We start from the raw sequence: 2462 nt of genomic DNA on the forward strand, positions 1-2462 counted from the left end.
AACTCATCAGAAAAGGTTATTGGTTAAGTTTCACTCAAAGTCCCAATGAAAATTCCCCTAATTTATCTGATTTTCAAATCTTTGCTCGGAAAATATGCCTATTATGTTTCCTAACTGAGAGTTAGCTACGAATACTGATAGCGCTTTCATAACTAAACGAGGCAATGTGTTAATTAGCAAGCTTTTGATATGCTTCCACGAGGATTTTGTTCTCTTCGAGGGAGCCAGACTCGCCGTTTCTGGCTCCAGTGTTTATGCTAACTAAGCTAACAGGATGCTCATGCCAGCTTCATATTAATGATGCACACATCATCTCGTCTAACTCTTGGCAAGAAAGTGGAAAAGTGCATCTTCCTCGACAGAACCTCTTCCTTTGCAGTTTTACAGATGTGCCAGAGGTTCGGCTAGCTTTCACGTGGGCCTGCATCCGTCTGCATGTTGTCGGCTTTGAACAAAGTCTGGGATCCTGTTCACGTCTAAAATGTGGTGTTTGTGCGACTTGCACTCGTACGGCTGCCCACACAGACCTCAGATGTTTCAGGGTGTCTGTGAGTAAACACACGTGTAAATCGTACTTTCACCTTCAGCGTAGAATCACAACTCAGAAGCAGTTGTTATCTGGCTCTGCTCTGACAGCCTGGTGCCCACTCCCTTCTGCCGCCGTGTGATCCAGTTTCAGTCGGGCCCAGTGCTGCCAGACTCTGTGGAGCTGCTGCGCTATCAGATGTCCCCTGAATGAAATGGGCTGTTTTATCACGTTGCCCGGTGGCAGCTGTCTCCCAGGCATCCGCATACCTGCAGAGGGAGATACACGACCCTCCTCATGCCTCAGCGCGAGACGTCGGTGACTGGGAGGGTCAAGAAAGCCGTCCATCACGAAACCGCCGGGACAGAGGGGGAGCCAGCAGTATCCTCTCAGGTACGCTGGGTTTGTGGAGAGATGGAAAAATGCCAGGAGTGCACTTTATTCACTCGGTTTAATTGACGCGCAGTCGGGAGAGGACCTGGACGGCCTTTCACTTTGCCGTGAAGGAGAGCAAAGAGCTGCAGAGTCACTTGAGCAGCTCGCAGTCTTTTAATTTTTGCAAATCAAATTTGGTGAACTTTCTGTGGTGGATCCGTGACATTTCAGAGGAGGCTCGATCCCCACCAGCTGCAGAAATAGATAGTGGGAGGTGGCGCAGCAGGGGCGACGCCAAATGTCAAAAAAATACAAATATTCTAACTACGGTCTGAACAAAACATACAAGCAGGTCCACGTGACTGGAAATATGAGGCGAACACACCAGAGTCCAAACCCTGACACAACTCTTCTATCCTACCAAAGTCTTTATGGTGGAAACATGCTGTGAGATGTGCAGGCTACAGATTTCTGTTTTGGGCTTTTTCAACACTCATGTTACTGATGTTAAATAGAGCATAATGTTAAACTAGCATCACTGAAACATTTACCCAGAGTCAGTGGATGTTGATAAGCTGTACAGGGCCGGTATCACTCGTGAGGTCGTAAAATATAAAGAGACTGTTAGTAGCTGTCACCTACAAATGATCTCAGTGATGTTTTTAGAAGCTCTTCTGTTCTGGAGAGTATTTCCCGCTTCTGATAAATCAGTTTTTAGTCTGGTCTCAGTTTCTAGCGTGACTGAAAACGCTCTTCTGTGGGAGGATATGTACTGCTCAGGAAACAGGAAAAGACAGACCAAGGAAATACGGGTTTATTCCAGCGAGGTATCAACCGAGAGGAAATATGAAGTCTGGCTACAAGAGGTTTCACTCGCCACAGTAAAATATGTGACCCGTGCGATATGGTTTTCATTTGTCGGGTGAGTTTCATGAAGGGAACTGATCCATCAAAAAGGCAATGAAAGCAATGAACTGATTAGAAACTGATCTCAGGCCATAAATCCTCTCCGGGCCATGTCCAACTGATTTAAATGGCTTGTTTGACTGATCACTTTGGTCAGTTTAACATCAGCCTAACAGACTTTAACAGCCTCTAAACACCACATGAGCCGGGCAGCCAGAGCTAATGATTGGAGCTGACGCTACCGGTCAGGTAAAGATGGAGGCGCAGCGCTCAGGGATTTCCATCCAGGACGGTGTCGGTGGGGCTGAGCCACTCACCGGCCTCCGGGCTCACCTGGCTGGTGGGGCTGTGGACCACGGTGCTGTGGGGGCTGGGGGACACCACCTGGATGGACACGTCGCAGTTTCCTGGCTGGGGGCTTTCTGGAAGATCCGTCATACGGCAACCCACTGCAGACAAACAAGAGCTGCATCTTTAATGTGTTCATTGTTTTGGAAGCAAACGTAGAAATGTGCTCAACCTCGACCGCGAGCTTTGTTCTGGAGGATCCGTTCTGCGGCTCTAAACGGTTCACTGAGGCGACACACGAGCAGCTTCAGAAACCGGAAAAAAACACGAAGACTGTTGAAAAATTAAAAGCTCACTGAGACTTAAT

General features: G+C 47.9%; 1 protein-coding gene across 1 annotated transcript in view; it reads right to left on the reverse strand.

Moving 5' to 3' along the window:
• Positions 1 to 1697: 1697 nt before the first annotated feature.
• Positions 1698 to 2462, reverse strand: part of iqck (IQ motif containing K) — an 18399-nt gene continuing 17634 nt past the window's right edge. Inside the window, exon 7 of the mRNA XM_008286582.1 lies at positions 1698 to 2256. Within this exon, the coding sequence (XP_008284804.1) occupies positions 2078 to 2256 (179 nt within the window). The 3' untranslated portion in view covers positions 1698 to 2077. The remainder of the gene's footprint in view (positions 2257 to 2462) is intronic.

The sequence above is a fragment of the Stegastes partitus genome, unplaced genomic scaffold, assembly GCF_000690725.1.
Source record: "Stegastes partitus isolate 25-593 unplaced genomic scaffold, Stegastes_partitus-1.0.2 Scaffold459, whole genome shotgun sequence".
Classification (NCBI taxonomy): domain Eukaryota; kingdom Metazoa; phylum Chordata; class Actinopteri; family Pomacentridae; genus Stegastes; species Stegastes partitus.